Here is a 15,720-nt window from a genome sequence, read left to right on the forward strand (position 1 = left end):
AGATAGAGACTGGGTACGGGGATACAAATGCCTGGGTTGAATGGGTAAAGTATACTGTAAAAAGTCTGAACAAAAGCAATTGCTATGCATGTGCCTCCGGTAGGCCAGTGGCCCAGGTGGTTCCCTTTCCGCTCGGGTGGAAGCGAGACAGGAAGGGCATGAAATGTATGATAGCCCTGTATCAGGATGAGACTGCATGGAATGATAGGAATTGTACCTCCCTATCTCTGATGTTCCCTCCCTTGGAGGAGAAAGATGCAAAAGTTCCCCCCACATTTTCCGCCGCAGTTGGAAATCACACGTCATGTGTGCACAGGCGAGGTACGAGCCGGTCGAGAGATTTGGGGGAGCTGAAATTATGTACAGAGATTAAGAATGTTACCGAAACGGAGAAGGGAGGGAACTACTCAGCATTAAAGGTTCCCCGTGCGGATCTGTGGTGGTACTGTGGAGGAAATATATTGAGACCCACCGTACCTCCGGATTGGAAAGGGATATGCGCAATTGTACAATTGGCAATTCCATTTACCTTGGCATTTGAGAAGGAGAAGATAGTAAGAAAAAGGGGAAGGGGTAAGAGATTACTGTTAGATACTTCTTTTGATGACAGGATTTATCTTGATTCGGTAGGAGTTCCTAGGGGAGTACCTGATGAATTCAAGGCTCGTAACCAGATTGCAGCAGGCTTTGAGTCAGCTCTCTTTTGGTAGGTAACAATTAATAAAAATGTAGATTGGATAAATTACATTTTCTATAATCAACAGCGATTTATAAATTATACAAGAGAGGCGGTTAAAGGAATATCAGAACAGCTTGATGCGACGAGTAGGATGGCATGGGAAAATAGAATAGCCCTTGATATGATTTTAGCAGAGAAAGGGGGTGTATGTGTGATGTTAGGAGGAAGCTGTTGTACCTTTATTCCTAATAACACTGCGCCTGATGGTTCAATTACTCGGGCCTTACGGGGATTGACTACCTTAGCAGAGGAACTGGCTGAGAATTCAGGAGTTGACACATCTCTCACAGGGTGGCTTGAATCCTGGTTTGGAAAATGGAAGGGGGTGGTGGTTTCTGTCCTTACTTCCCTGATAGTAGTAGTCGGGGTATTGGTGGCCATTGGCTGTCGTATCATACCCTGTATACGAGGGCTCACCCAGAGGCTGATTGAAACAGCCTTGATGAAACGAATGCCCCTGAGGGGAAATTTGACAGAGGGACTTTATCAACTAAATAATAAGGAGATGAGTGAGACTAAGATGGATAAAATCTCTGAAATGATGCTTGCGAATTTTGGGAACAATGTTTAAAAAAAAAAGAGGGAGACAAAAATGCAGAAGATAACAGATAGTAATGAAAAGAAAAAGGGGAAATTGTGGGATATAAATGAATTAATGTTATTTCTGCAAGTATAAATTCTGATACAGAATAGGAATGAGAAAATACATATTCAGCAAAAAGAAAGGATATGTGAGCATGAGACATGAATACAGAACAATGGTGGATATATGGGCAAACAGGAAAGCATCTGTTTCCCCTCCTCAAGACACAGGAACTAACCCTAATCAAAGAGGTCAAAGTGGCCTCTGGATGGAAATAGATGCTGATAGAAGAAAAGATATGCCTAATCAATAATCTATAATAGACTGACGTCAAACACCCTTATGGGAGTCAGAGATAAGAGTTTGTCACGGACAAAACAGGATAAACAGAAGTTGTGGGATAAGTCTTAAGGAAATGAGTGACGTAAGCGAAGCAGGGAACAGGCAATGGAATAAGGAAAACATATGGTATAAATTGCGAGGGTTTTTTGGATATAGTGTGCATTCTGTAATTACCTTACCTGGTAATTAGACAAGGCACCCACCTATAGGTGTATAAATAAAAAAGAAGCTGTTATTCAGATATTTGTCTCGGACTGAAATTATTAAAGTGAGTGAGCTTTTGTTTCTCACAAAAGTAAGTGAAGTTTAGAAAAAAATCAAGAACACACTAACCCTCCAAAGAGTAACCAACCCAGACCCATCCCCTACTCTATTACTGTACATTTACCCCGGCTAATGCACCTAATCTACACATCCCTGGACACTATAGGCAACTTAGCACAGCCAATTCACCTAACCCGCATATCTCTGGATTGTGGGAGGAAACTGGAGCACCCAGAGGAAACCCATGCAGACATGGGGAGGAATGTGTAAACTCTACAGAGACAGTGGCCTGAGACTGCAATTGAACCCGGGTCATTGGTGTAGTGAGGCTTTCTGAGGTGCCAGATGTTGCATGTTTAAAAAGTGCTGTCAAAGAAGCCTGGATGAGTTGCTGCAGTCCGCTGTCTTTATTGCACACACTGCTGCCGCTGTGCATTGGTGTTGGAGGAGTCAGTCTTTATGACGGTGAATATAATGCTGACCAAGTGGATTGTTTTGTCCCACATGGTGTCCAGTGAATGCTAAATGCCACTTATCTACTTAAGCTTGAATACTATCCAGGTTCTGCTATCTATGGGAACAGACGCCTTCACTATGTGAGGAGCTGTAAATGCGACTGACTATTGTGCAATCATTAACAAGCATTTCCACTTAATTTGGTTTATTATTGTCACACATACTGAGATATGTGAAAAGTCTGTTGGAATTCCGGGACAGACTCATCATTACGCCAAAGAAAATGGTGTGTGGATTCATAGACGGACTGGAGCCGCCGCATGAAGACCCAGACCAATGTCGCTGCCGAAAAAAATCCCAGGCAAGACCAGAACAACCATACCACTTGGAAGCCTCAAGGAAAACCCCAGCCATTGGAATCCCGGGCCTGGTTACACCTTGTCTTCAGCCATGAGGAATGGCTCAATCCCCACAGCACCCTCCGCTGCAGAACCTCCTCCTCACCAGAAGCTGCTAAAGGAACAGAAAACCAATTTGACGTTGGGCTACCTTGACGGAATCTGCCGGGAACCTGAACCTCCCTCCGATGTCACTGCAGCGAGTCCAAGCTGTTGGGCCTCCCCATTCCTGCCCAAGGCCATCACCGCGACCGAGCTCTTCCCAACAGGCAAGGTGACTCAGTGGTTAGCACTGCTGCCACAAGGTGTATCCAGGGACCCAGGTTCAATTCCCACCTCCGGGCAACTGTCTGTGTGGAGTTTCACATTCTCCCCGTGTCTGCATGGGTTTTCTCCGGGTGCTCCGGTTTCCTCCCACAGGTTAGGTGAATTGGCCATGCTAAATTGCCTGTAGTGTTTGGTGCATTAGTCAGGGGTAAATGTAGGGGAATGGGTCTGGGTGGGTTGCTCTTCATAGGGTCAGTGTGGACTTGTTGGGCTGAAGGGCCTGTTTCCACACTGTAGGGAATCTAATCTAATTTAATCTAAAAGTAAAATAAGAGAAAAGAAAAGAGAGAGAAAAAAGAAACGCAATGTAAAGCAAAGCAGATACAGCACTAGAGACTCAGGCTCACTTGCCCTACTCCACCGCCACCTTCCAGCATAGTGTTCACCTTCTGTTCACTAATGTCCTTTCAGGAAAGAAACTGCCATCCACACCTGGTCCATCTGATCTTTAAATGTTTGCCAATGCCTGCCTATTGTCATCCTTTAAGTAACACTTTCCAGATTTACCATAGCTTGCTCGCTTCTGATACCACTGTAATTTCCTTTATCTAAATTCAGGACTCTAGTTTTAGAAACAATTATGTCACTCTCTATTTTAATGAAGAATTCTATCCTTTTGTGATCACTTTTCCATGTACACCCATGTGGTCAGTTCTTCCTTCCTCAGTGCACATAGCCAGTTAAGGTTAACCTTTTTTCTGATTGGATCGTCAACAAATGCATTCATAAAACTATCCTGTACACACTCAAAAAATTCTTCCTGATTGTTACTGGTTCAATCATAACTTTTTGCTAGGTTTCCAGTGAAGATGGTGGTGGAGTAGGACATGCCAACCGGAGCGTCTCCAGTCCTGCCATTTATTTCCTGTTTTGTACTTTTTTTTTCTCTTTTATTCCCCTTTATGGAGTTTTCCCCTGATGGAGAGTGGGCTGGAGACCCAAGCAGAATGGGGATGGCCAGCGAGCTGGAGGGCCTGAATGGAAAGGGACAGTTGTTGGACTCGGGACCAGTGTGGGACATCAGTGGTTTGTGAGCCCACTCAGGCCACGTATGAAAACCCCCTGCACTGATCTACCACAAACCCTTCATGGAAAGACTGTAATGTTTATCTTTTTAACTTTATTTCTCATTTTTCTAACTTTTACTATGAATAACAGTAGTTTATAGCTATTTTTTCTTTATTTCTAATTTGTGTCTTAGATCTGAACCAAGGTAGTTTGCACCCAAGATGGCTCCAGGTGAGGCGACATTGTAAACTTTTCACTGTACACCTGCACTTCCGTACCTGAGTACATGTGACAATGAAAGGTATTCTATTCTAGTTTTAGAAGGGACTTGAATATATACTTAGAAAGGAAATAAATGCAGGGATAAATGGAAAGTGCAGCAAAGTAGGGTTAAATGGATATTGTGCCAAAGATGTTCTGTGGGCACTTCAAACTGCATGGGCTCCTCCCATGTACTGAAGTCTAAGACTGAGTGTCTGATCCTGACAGAGGGACCCTGGCTGATAGGTGAATCAAGCCTGACAAAGTAGAGAGTAGAGTTACAGCATATTGGAGGAGAATGGATGGTGAAACCAAGTCAGAGAACACCACATTGAGAAGAATGAAGAATGATGTTGCACTGTAATTACAGGCAAAGAGACTAACTTTGGATTTGATTCAGGCTTTTTTGGATCCAGCAGAAACATGAATTGAGAGATTCAGAATAAAACATTTTGGCTCATTTAGCAGCAACACATTTTATCAAATTATTGTAATTGAAACCAACCCATGGAAATCAGTTTGAACTGCCTCGTTGTTACCCAGTGTGGAGGAGATATAGCTTTGTTGAAACAGATATGAGAACCGAACCAGCTAATGGTGAGATTTACACTGCTTGCAAGCAATTGTTCAATTTTAGTGTCATAATTTCATGGACAGTAGTACAGCACAATCCTTTATCTGAAATGCTTGGCACCAGCTGGTTTTCTGAATTCAGAACTTTCAGAATAAGTGACAGTTTGATGGTGAAATTTTTACACATCTTACCAGAGGAGCACACTCACTCAGTAAAATTGGCCTTCAGAGAGAATCGAGGCCTGATGGTACTGGGCCACACCCCCCACGTCACATCTGAGTGACATGCATCGAGTGAGTGTGGAGTTGGGTTAACTGTTTGCACGCCAAAAAAATCTTGTTAATGAGAAAAAAACTTCACAAGAAAACCTTTGGACTTTGGAACTTTTTGGATTTTGGAATTTTGGATAAAGGGTTGTCCACCTGTACTGTATAAGAGTCATGAATCTTAATACCACATGAAGATATTCATGTTCGTTAAGCTAACAGGCAAACATCCACTTAGGGAGAAGCAAATGAAACCTTTATAGTCCCAGATAGCGTCAAGTCACTCTCTGGATTTAAATATCTCATACCCTGGCTCAATCCTCCTTTGAGTGAGAAACCAATACAAGTGGAGGGCTGAGAGAAAGTGAGGACTGCAGATGCTGGAGTACCAGAGTTGAAAAATGTGGTGCTGGAAAAACACAGCAGGCCAGGCAGCATCCGAGGAGCAGAAGAATCGACATTTCGGGCATAAGCCCTTCTTCAGGAGGGCTTACACAGAGAAAGTAGAAAATAATTGAACATTGTGAAAGGTAAAGTCACCTCAGTCCCAGAGGATCATGAGGCTACTCTTTCATTAGCACACTAGTGGAGACAGAGCAAATCAGATAATGAGTGCTCTGAGTAAGGTACAATTTTTTATAACCATTGAGAACAATTTGAGAATGAGCAACATTTTCATGTCTCGCCATCATTTCTCTTTCATCTGAATTAGACTCGCGAAATGGAGGATGATTTGCATTCCACTCTGACTCAATGGGTTCCCGTGCAGTTGATAAATTTACCCCGTAGTCGGCAGACTCTGTCACATTGGGCAAGTAGTGCTTGAAGGGTTTTATCAGTCTCTAAAAATGCTCGTGGCCCTCTCTAAACAGCTTGCGACCCTCCCATTGAGAATAAGGGCAACTAGGGATGGGCAATAGATGCTGACCAGCCATTGACATCCACAATCCACAAAAGTATTTTTAAAAAAATTCTCATCTGTCATGGGTCAGGGTCTCCCATTATTTGGTGGGCATTTTTGGCCTCTTCAGTGATGCTTTGATAACAACTGTAGACACATTGTTCAAACAGCAAGCTGCCTTTATTTTATATTCATAGAATTACAGAATCCTTACAGTGTGGAAACAGGCCCTTCGGATCACGCCGACCCTCCAAAGAGTAACCCACTCAGACCCATTCCCCTACCCTATTACTCTACATTTTTACCCCTGACTGATGCACCTAACCTACACATCCCTGAACACTATGGGCAATTTAGCATGGCCAATTCACCTGACCTGCACATCTTTAGATTGTGGGAGGAAACCAGAGCATCCAGAGGAAACCCATATAGACACAGAGAGAATGTGCTAACTCCACACAGACAGTTGCCTGAGGCTGGAATCGAACCCAGTTTCCTGTCATTGTGAGGCAGCAGTGTTAACCACTGAGCCAGTATTTGGTAAACCAAGAGACTTCTCCAACAATTTATAAAAGTTTCACTAACTATAAATATTAATCGAATTGCATTATGATCACTGTGCTGCCTACAACAGGACTGATATCTTGAAGAAGGATTGGAATTTAGGACATCATAATAATGAAACAGGATAGCCACTATTACTACGCGGTGGAGAAACTTTCTGTTAATTAGATCAAACACCTAGAAACGCTCACCACACCTCATAATCTGTTAAAGCATGAGTGACAGAGAGCTCACAAATTCCACAGTTTAAAGAAAATTATATTAATTTATTCTTTAACTCTAAAAGTGAACATTAAACAATGACTATTAACCACTCTAAGCCCTCCTTTCTCTTAACTGCTTATTTTCTGCTTCCAACTTGATAAGAACATACTGTTCCAATAAAACACTTATCAAAATTGCATCAGCTTAATTTCAAAACCATACAGCGGCTGTCATCTTTGGTATATTTCTTCTTCCAGCTGAAGATCTCCCTGAGTTGTCGTCTTTCTTTTTACTGTGACTGTGCTTCATTTGAAAAGGTACCTTTCATAGATAGTGTTTCAATGTCTTGAGTCTCTCTCTCTCCTGATGTCACTTGCTGTGTCTGATTTTCAAAATGCCTATCATTTTTTATATCCCCAGCATCAACTTATTTCATTGGTTCATTGTTGACAAAACGATAAATTCAAACTCGATTGGGTTTTAGTTTTCTGGGGCATAATTTAAACAGTTTAGTTAAATCTGAATTTTTGTCAAAACAGCAACAGACTCCAGTATCTATTTCACAGCCAAATGTAACATATTTTCAATTTTCCAGTGCACTCTGGGACTGCTCTTGTAAGCTGTCATTGCAGAACAGCATTCACTCTCTCATAAAGCCTTCAACTTCATTACACCACCATCATGTAATCTAACTAAGGAATGGAGTAGACCATTGTCACAACCAAATGGTTTCAGGCACCATCTATTTACCACTGTCACAAGAGAGAAATTAATTAAGTAAAGAATATCCTGACAGCTAGGGGTACCACACCTTGATGGAATGTACTGTTTTCAGTTGTGGAAATAACATCAACATGGAGCGTCTTTCCAGAATAGACTGGCGGGATCAAAGTGGATACAAAACATCAATCATCCTGCAGGATGTCATTAGGTGATTTGTTTATGTGTTTGTGTTTACTGGAACAAACTATGGGACTCACACATCTGCAAGAAAGTTGACTTGCAACTTTGTAAATGAAGTGTTTCAGAATTATTTTAAACATCCTGTTTGAAGGACCCATTATTCATTTCCTAACTCAAACCAATTTCTTAATTATGTGTCTCTTTCAAATTTCTTGACACTCCTTTAAATATGTAGCCATGTTCTCCCCTCTCTAGCCGGAAGTTTTGGAGTGAGTGAGTGAGTGCAATGACATCTGTTTTGTGTGACACATGCAAAAGTACAGTTCACAGGGCAGGAATTCAGACACTTTTTTTAAAAAGGAAGAGTCAGTTTCCAATAGAGAATCATATCCTTAATAAATCTCATACTTGCCAAAATCCCAAGTTCCAATGATCCCCCAACATTAGACCATTTAAAATATTTGGTTTGGAAGTGAGAAGGAATTTAGCAAGGAAACATTGTAGCAAATTAAGTCAGCTGTACAGCGGATCCACAAAGTGAAATGTGATCCCTCTTTCTCCTGAGAAAGTTTATTTTAAGTTTGAATCCACCTAAGACCCTCAACAACGCCAGATGACAGATAGTCAAAGCTATGCCTTGCACTCAACTTCATTTTATATAAGAGTTAGGGCCTGGCTTGAATGATGTGTTTTTTTTAATTGGCAAAATATTACAGTAAATGCACTGTCAATCCATGAGCCTCACTGACAAATGGGAGGAGATCAGTTTAGGACATCTAGTCGGCATGGATGAGTTGAACCAAAGGATCTGATTCCATGCTGTACAACTCTACGACTCTAAATCAGGGTCCAGTCCAGACTCTGAAAACCCAGAAACAATTAATTTGTTTGTCTGACAGCCGTGGAGTGCAGGTCCTCCCATTCATATTTCAGATTTAAGCTTAGGGTTCACTTGAAAATAACTCAGCAAATGGGAAACTTGCAGAATCAGTTGGATACTCTGCTTGATACTGACATGATTAACTTTGGTGTAAAGGAAAATTTATATGTTTTATAAAATCAGTACTAATCCCAATTCTGTCACTTCCCAGACTAATAATGTTGTATAAGGTTCTGAAAGAGACCATGAATCAGAATGCCCACAGTGTGGAAAGGGGTCTTTCATACCATTGAGTCTGCACCAACCCTTTGGGGATCATTCTCCATAACCCCAGATTTTACCATGGCCAATCCACCTAGCCTGCACACTACAGGACAAGTTAGCATGGCTAATCCACCTAGCCTACACATTGCAGGGCAAGTTAGCATGGCTAATCCACCTAGCCTACACATTGCAGGGCAAGTTAGCATGGCTAATCCACCTAGATTGTACACTACAGGGCAGGTTAACATGGCTAATCCACCTAGCCTGCACACTACAGGACAAGTTAGCATGGCTAATCCACCTAGCCTGCACACTACAGGGCACGTTAGCATGACTAATCCACCGAACCTGCACAATACAGGGCAGGTTAGCATGGCTAATCCACCCAGCATGCACACTACAGGGCAAGTTAGCATGGCTAATCCACCTAGCCTGCACACTACAGGGCACGTTAGCATGACTAATCCACCGAACCTGCACAATACAGGGCAGGTTAGCATGGCTAATCCACCCAGCATGCACACTACAGGGCAAGTTAGCATGGCCAATCCACCCAACCTGCACATCCTTGGACTGATCGGCCAAATGAAACTTACGTATACACAGGGAGAACATGCAAACTCCAAGTATGTTGTCTCCTGCATTCTACAACATACATTCATACAACAGCTTCGCTTCACTTGGAGGTCGCCACTGATGATGTTACCTAGCCAGGTAATGAAACGTCTGGATATCAAGCCTACAGCTCAGCGTGCAAACCTACACCCTAAACCTCAACCTGAGCTACAAACCTTCACAAACCTTGTATAAGTCCTGCTAAGATTTGCTTTCCCAAAATGCAGCACCAAAATGCAGATGAATTAAACTCCATCTGCCACTTCTCAGCCCATTTCCCCATCTGGTCAAGATCCTGTTGAAATCTGAGGTAACCCTTTTCACTGTCCACTACACCTCCAATTTTGGTGTCATCTGCAAACTTACTAACTGTACCTCTTATGCTTGCATCCAAATCATTTAGATAAATGACAAAAAGTAGAGGACTCAGCACTGATCCTTGTGGCACTCCACTGGTCACAGGCCTCCAGTCTGAAGAACAACCTTCCACCACCACCCTCTGTCTTCTACCTTTGAGCCAGTTCTGTATTCAAATGGCGAGTTCTCCCTGTATTCCTTGAGATCTAATCTTGCTAATCAGTCTCTCATGGGGAACCTTGTCGAATGCCTTATTGAAGTCCATATAGATCACATCTACCGCTCTGCCCTCATCAATTCTTTTTGTTACTTCCTCAAAAAACTCAATCGTTTGTGAGATATGATTTCCCATGCACAAAAAGCCATGTTGACTATCCCTAATCAGTTGGTAAAAGCAAATTACTACACATACTGGAATCTGAAACCAAAAGAGAAAATGCTGGAAAATCTGAGCAGGTTTGGCAGCATCTGTAAGGAGAGAAAAGAACTGACGTTTCGAGCTATGTCATCTGCTCTATCATATTCCTGCCCTCACTAGCTTGTAGCACCGGGAGTAATCCAGATATTATGACTCTCAAGGACGTCCTTTTTAAATTTCTGCCTAACTCTCTGTAATCTCCCTTCAGAATCTCAACCTTTCTGTTCTTATGTCGTTGGTTCCAATGTGGACAATGACCTCCTGCTGGCCCCTCTCCCCTGTGAGAACATTCTGCACCCTCTCTGAGACATCCTTGATCCTGGCATCAGGGAAGCAACACACCATTCTGCTTTTTCACTGCTGGCCACAGAAACGTCTGTCTGTACCTCGGACTACAGAATCCCCTAACACAATTGATCTCTTGGAACCCGACGTACCCTTCATTGCATTAGAGCCAGTCTCAATACCAGAAACTTGGCTGTTCGTGCTACGTTCCCCTGAGAATTCATCACCCCCTACATTTACCAAAACAGCATTTCTGTTTGAAATGGGTATATCACAAAAGACTCCTGCCCTAGGTGCCTACCTCTCTTACCTTTCCTGGAGTTAACCCATCTATGTGACTGTATCTGAGTCTTCCCCCCTTCCTATAACTGCCATCCACCACATACTGATGTTGTTGCAAATTATTCCTCATTGCTTCTAACTGTCTCTCCAACCAATCCATTCGATCTGATAAGATTCGCAGCCAACAGCATTTACGGCAGATATAATCCGCAGTAACCCTTAAACTCTCTTTAAACTCCCACATCTGACAAGAAGTACATATCACTCTATTGAAGGCCATTTTTGCTCCTTCACAATCTACAGATCCAGAAATTAACACCATCTTATTCGTCTACAAAAGCTGCCCTATGTTAAGTTAATAGTTATGGCTTATATTTTAAGTTTAATCAAGAGGCATATCTCCAAAAACATATAATCAAGAAAGAACCCACTCTACTCACTACTGCAGATTCTCTGTAGGCCAAACTTAAAACAACGATTGACTTATCTGATTCTTGTGAAGGTCGCCCAATAGTTCCTCTAAAATCAGTTGTGAATTTCACTGTTTGTTCATTTTCCCAGATGCACTCCGATGTCCAACGATACATGAATTCAAACATCAAAGGCAGTAACTGTGCAGGTTTTCTCTCTCTCCTGCACTGACCTCACCATGTGCTTCCTTTGTCTGTTCTTCTCCATTTTAAAACTGCTGTTGTTTTGACTTTTTTCCCCAAGTTCCAAAACAATGCAACAGCATGTGAAACAGGAATTACTGCTCCTGGAATTTGAGGAAATCACCTCCAACAACTAAAATACCTCAAAAAAGGAGCAGCTGTTACATCCAGAAATTTTTCCCATCCTCCATCTAAGGAAGAAAGAAAGCAAGAAAAGGAAAAGATAAAATAAGAGGGAGACAAAATAGATGGAACAAAGAAAGAGAGAGGTGTGGAGGGAGGAAACAAGGTCTCATTTATATTTTTCATTTTACTCACCTCAAGACATCCAAACATCTATGCAGCAAATAAATTGAGGGCTCTATTGCAATATCATAAATAAAACCATCAATCATCCTTCCATTATGAGTATTCAATATTATATTTGGGGAGTTGTTTCAATCCCCACTTCACACCAATAGAGTGAAGAGAAAAGAGGGATTAGTCACATAAATTTGGAGGGAAACTAAGCATAAACTATTTTTAGCATGTAATACATGTTTCAATGAATTTAGTAGAAATGATGGGATTACATGGTACTTTCTGTTACGTGTCATGTTCGCTTTTGTTAAAAATAACATACCAATATTAAACAGAAATTGTTAAATCTTTACATGAATGAATCTGATTGGTGAGTCTTTGACCTATTTTTGCATCCTTAATAAATGCACATGATGAGATTAAGCAGCATGGGCAGCTGCAAAGACAAACCCAGCTGTTCCCCCTGCACTGGCATATTAAAGGAAGAAGCGATTCATTTTCCTTGTCTTGACAATAACTCAGAAGGAGAAAAATACTAAACCTCCATTTGTACACTGTTTTTTATATAGAATCCCTACTGTGTGGAAACAGGCCCTTCGACTGTGCTCTTCAGAATTGTTAAATATGCTGCAAACGCTGTTTAAAAAGGCAGGGATTAAACAACACTCTTCCATCTTAAAGCACTGATGTAGAGGTGATCTGAAAGATTGTGATTCTAAATAAGCCTGTTGTTCTATAACCTGGTGCGTTGTGACTTATGCACATTACACAAGTACTTTTGCATGTAAAGTTAATGTTGTCATGGAGAAACTGCTGCAGCCAATCATCGCTCACAAAACTCATGCAAACAGCTGATGGTCATGACCAGATGACTGGTATTTTGTGATGTTTACTGAGGGATAAATTTTGGCTCAGAAACTGGGAATCTATGCTGTTCTTTGTAATAACGATCTTTTACATTCACCAGAGCAGGCAATTGATGCCTTGATTTAAGGAATGGATTGGAACTTATTTAGTTCAAATAGTTTTTGTTAGGTGTGTCCAGGATGGGTTCCCGATGCAAAATGTAAATTGGCCAACTAGAGGGGAGGCCATATTGGATTTTGTGCTTGGCAATTAACCATGCCAGGCATCAGATCTCTCTGTGGGAGAGCAGTTTTGTGATAGTGATTATAATTCCATGGCCTTTACTATACTAATGGAGAGGGATATGAACAGACAGTATGGGAAAGTATTTAATTGGGGAAAGGGGGATTACCATGCTATTAGATAGGAACTGTAGTGTCTAGATTGAAAACAGGCTGTTCAGGGAAATGCATGACAGAAATGTGGAGGTTGTTTCGGAAGCACATGCTGATCGTGCTGGACAAGTTTGTCCCACTGAGGCAAGGAAGGAGTGGAAAGATGAAATAACCTTGGATAACAAGGGACGTGGAACAAAGGAAGAAGAAAGCTTACTTAAGCTTGAGGAGGCAAGGATTAGACATGGTGTTACAGGGTTTCAAGGTAGTCTGGAAGGAACTGAAGAATGGACTTGGGAGAGCTAGAAGGGAGCATGAAAAAGCTTTAGCAGGTAGGATGAAGGAAAACCCTAAGGCATTCTACACTTATGTGAGGAAAAAAAGGATGGCCAGAGTGAGGTTAGGGCCAATCAGGGATAGTGCAGGGAACTTGTCCCTCGAGTTGGAGGAGGTAGGGATGGTTCTTAATGAATAATTTGCTTCATTATTCACTACTGAGAGGGACCTTGACATTTCTGAGGGCAACGTAACAGACTGATATGCTAGAACAGGTTGATGTTAGGAAGGAAGATGTGCTGAAAATTTTGAAAAACATAAGGACAGATAAATCCCCTGGGCCAGATGGGATATGCACTATGTTACTACAGGAAGTGAGGGAAGAAATTGCTGCACCTTTGGCAATGATTTTTGCATCCTCACTATCCACTGGAGCAGTGGAAGATGATTGGAGGGTGGCAAATATTATTCCCTCTACAAGGAAGGGAATAGGTGTATTCCTGGGAATTACAGACCAATCAGTGTTACGTGGGCAATGTATTGGGAGAGGATTCTGAGAAACAGGATTTATGATTACTTGGAAAACCATAGTTTGATTAGAGATAGTCAGCATGGCTTTGGTAAGGGCAGGTCATGCCTCACAAACCTTACTGAATTCTTTGAGGATATGACAAAACACGTTGATGAAGGTAGAGCAGTGGATGTGGTGTACATGAATTTTAGCAAGGTGTTTGATATGGTACCCCATGGTGAGCTCATTCAGAAAGTAAGGAGGTAATGGATACAGGGCAAACTATCTGGATACAGAATGGGCTGGCTTATAGAAGACAAAGCATGGTGGTAAATGAAAATTATTCAGCCTGAAACTCGGTGATCTGTGGTGTTCCACAGGGATCTGTTCTAGGACCTCTACTCTTTGTGAATTTTATAAATGACTTGGATGAGGAAGTGGAAGGGTGGGTTAGTAAGCTTGCTAATGCCATAAACGTTGGTGGAGTTGTGAATAGTGTGGAGGGATGTTACTGGTTGCAAAAGGACATTGACCGGATGCAGAACTGGGCTGATAAGTGGCAGATGGAGTTCAACCTGGAAAAGTATGAAGTCATTCATTTTGAAAGATCAAATTTGAATGCAGAATACAGCATTAAAGGCAGGATTCTTGGCAGTGTAGAGGAACAGAGAGATTTTGGGGTCCATGTCCATAGATTCCTCAAAGTTGCCACCTAGGTTCATAGGGTTGTTAAGAAGGTATTTGTCATATTGGCTTTCATTAGCGGGGGATTGCATTTTAGAGGTGCAAGGTTATGCTGCAGCTCTATAGAGTCCTGATTAGACCACACTTGCATTATTGTGTTTAGTTCTAGTCATCTAATTATTGTAAGAATGTGGAAGATTTAGGGAGGATGCAGAGGAGATTTACCAGGATGCTGCTGGACTGGAGGGCATGTCCATATGAAGCAAGATTGAGGGAGCTTGGGTTTTTTTTACTGGAGCAAAGAAGAATGAGAGGTGACTTGATAGAGGTGTACAAGATGTTGAGAGGCAGAGATAGAGTGGATAGCCAGAGACTTTTCCTCATGGCGGAAATGGCTATCATGAGGGGGCATAATTTTAAGGTGATTGGAGGAAGGTTTAGGGGAGATGTCAGAGGGAGGTTCTTTATACAGACACTGATGGATGTGTGGAATGCACTGTCAGCAATAGTGTCATATACATTAGGGACATTTTAGAGACTCTTGGTTAGGCACATGGAAGTTAGCACAATGAAGGATATGTAGATTAGTCTACTCTTAGAGTAGCATAAAAGGTCGGCACAACATCGAGGACCGAAGGGCCTGTACTGTGCTGTACTGTTCTATGTTCTATGTTATGAATGCATTGTTTCCTTAGTGCCAGCCTCAGCAGATCTGTTCTGGGCCCGATAACTTGATGTGCCAGAACATATGATTATGAGCAAAGTAAAACCTTCAGCCTCTGGTCTGCCTTTCAACAAAGTCATGGCTGACTTGGTTGTGATTCCACCGTCAGCTGAGAATCCCTACAGTGTGGAACCAGTCCATTCAGCCCATTGAGTCCACACCAATTCAACAGCACATTCCTTCCAGAACCATCCCCCTCCCATAACCTTGCATTTCAGTAGCTAATCCACCTACCCTACACACTATAAACAAGTTAGCATGGGCAATAAAAATAACCTGCACATGTTTGGACAGTGGGAGGAAATCAGACAACAGCCATGCAGACACAGGGAGAATGTGCAAACTCCATACACACAGTTGCCCAAGGGTGGAATCATGCCCAGATCCCTGGTGTTTTGAGACAGCAGTGCTAACCACTAAACCACTGTGCCATACCACCT

At 42.1% G+C, this 15,720-nt stretch overlaps 1 protein-coding gene across 1 annotated transcript in view; it reads left to right on the forward strand.

Moving 5' to 3' along the window:
- The first annotated feature begins 2,720 nt into the window (after positions 1-2,720).
- The window catches only part of LOC148152001 (uncharacterized), a 198,106-nt gene continuing 185,106 nt past the window's right edge, over positions 2,721-15,720 (forward strand). Inside the window, exon 1 of the mRNA XM_087994077.1 lies at positions 2,721-3,051. Within this exon, the coding sequence (XP_087850203.1) occupies positions 2,721-3,051 (331 nt within the window). The remainder of the gene's footprint in view (positions 3,052-15,720) is intronic.

This window comes from Chiloscyllium plagiosum, unplaced genomic scaffold (assembly GCF_037043375.1).
Source record: "Chiloscyllium plagiosum isolate Xiang-an unplaced genomic scaffold, Cpla_swu_hap1 HiC_scaffold_2, whole genome shotgun sequence".
Classification (NCBI taxonomy): domain Eukaryota; kingdom Metazoa; phylum Chordata; class Chondrichthyes; order Orectolobiformes; family Hemiscylliidae; genus Chiloscyllium; species Chiloscyllium plagiosum.